Genomic DNA, 1,192 nt, shown 5'->3' on the forward strand with positions numbered 1-1,192 from the left:
TCCCTGAGAAGCCCATCACCCTGAGAGACGAGTGGAAGGCCCAGCAGCTCCAGCGCATCCTGGATATGAAGGGCAACCCTGTGCAAGGCCTGGCTGCCCGCTGGGACTACGACAAGGAGGAGTGGAAGAAGTGACACGGCACCCCAGGCTGCCCTCCCTGCTGTGCCCCCTCTGACGGCCCCACCTCTGGCAGCCCCTCCCCTGCCTTCCACCCCAATAAAGCTGGTTTGCTTCTGCCTGTGATCTCCACCTCAGTCTCTACAGAGGGTCCTGGTGGTATGCGTGGCTTGTACTCAGCTGCTAAGCAAAAGGTTAGTGATTCAAACCCACCCAGTGATGCTTTAGAAGAAAGACCTGCTGATCTTGGAGTTAGAACTGACTAGATGGCAATGAGTTTTGGGGTTTTTTTTTGTTTTTTTTTTTCAGTCTTTACCTGGCATCTACAATTAGGTAGCATAGTAGGTGAGGGGCAAGAAAAGACCATTTTCCAGGCTCTCAGTACCTGGCTAATGAAGAAGGGCTTCCTGGAAGAGTGGGGCCTGGGCCTGAGCCTTAAAAGATAGGTGGGATCAGGAAAGGAAGATATGAGAAGGGGAGGCATTCCACGTGGAAGGAATGGCTTGAGCAAAGGCAAGGACATGCCTTCATTCAGTCACTTGACAAATCTTTATTGAGCACCTACTATGTGCCAGGGAGCTCTGGTGGCATGGTACCTAAGATAGTACCTGTCTGACTGCTAACCAGAAGGCTGGCAGTTCAAGGCCACCAGCCACTCCTCGGAAGGAAGATTGGGCAATCTACTTCTGTAGAGATACCGCTTTGGAAACCCAAGGAGGAGTCGCTATGAGTCGGGATTGATGGCAGTGAGTCTGGTCTGTCTATATGCCAGGTCTAGGTGTCTCCTTGGGGGTGCAACAGTGAACAAGACATTTCTGACTTAATGGAGAAGGCATTCCAGAGGAAGAACATACATAAATAGTGGACTATGCAGTATATGACATGGTGATAAATGATAAGAAGAACTAAAGCAGGGTAAGCGGAGCTAAAGGGGAATGGAGGGTGGTATGCACAGGCCTCTTATACAAGGTGGCATTTGCAAAAAGGGTCAAATGAAATGAGGGAACAATCAGTTATTTTCTAAAAGTTTTAGGTCCTGCTAGGTTGTTCCTTTCCTAGTCCTTTGGCTAGAGAG

At 49.7% G+C, this 1,192-nt stretch overlaps 1 protein-coding gene across 1 annotated transcript in view; it reads left to right on the forward strand.

Annotated features, from left to right (window-relative positions):
* LOC103191693 overlaps positions 1-134 on the forward strand; it is a 6,638-nt gene extending 6,504 nt beyond the window's left edge. Inside the window, exon 4 of the mRNA XM_007934524.1 lies at positions 12-134. Coding sequence (XP_007932715.1) covers positions 12-134 — 123 coding nt within the window. The remainder of the gene's footprint in view (positions 1-11) is intronic.
* The last annotated feature ends 1,058 nt before the right edge of the window (positions 135-1,192 follow it).

The sequence above is a fragment of the Orycteropus afer genome, unplaced genomic scaffold (assembly GCF_000298275.1).
Source record: "Orycteropus afer afer isolate SDZICR_OR568_19922 unplaced genomic scaffold, OryAfe1.0 scaffold00020, whole genome shotgun sequence".
In the NCBI taxonomy this organism is placed as follows: Eukaryota; Metazoa; Chordata; class Mammalia; order Tubulidentata; family Orycteropodidae; genus Orycteropus; species Orycteropus afer.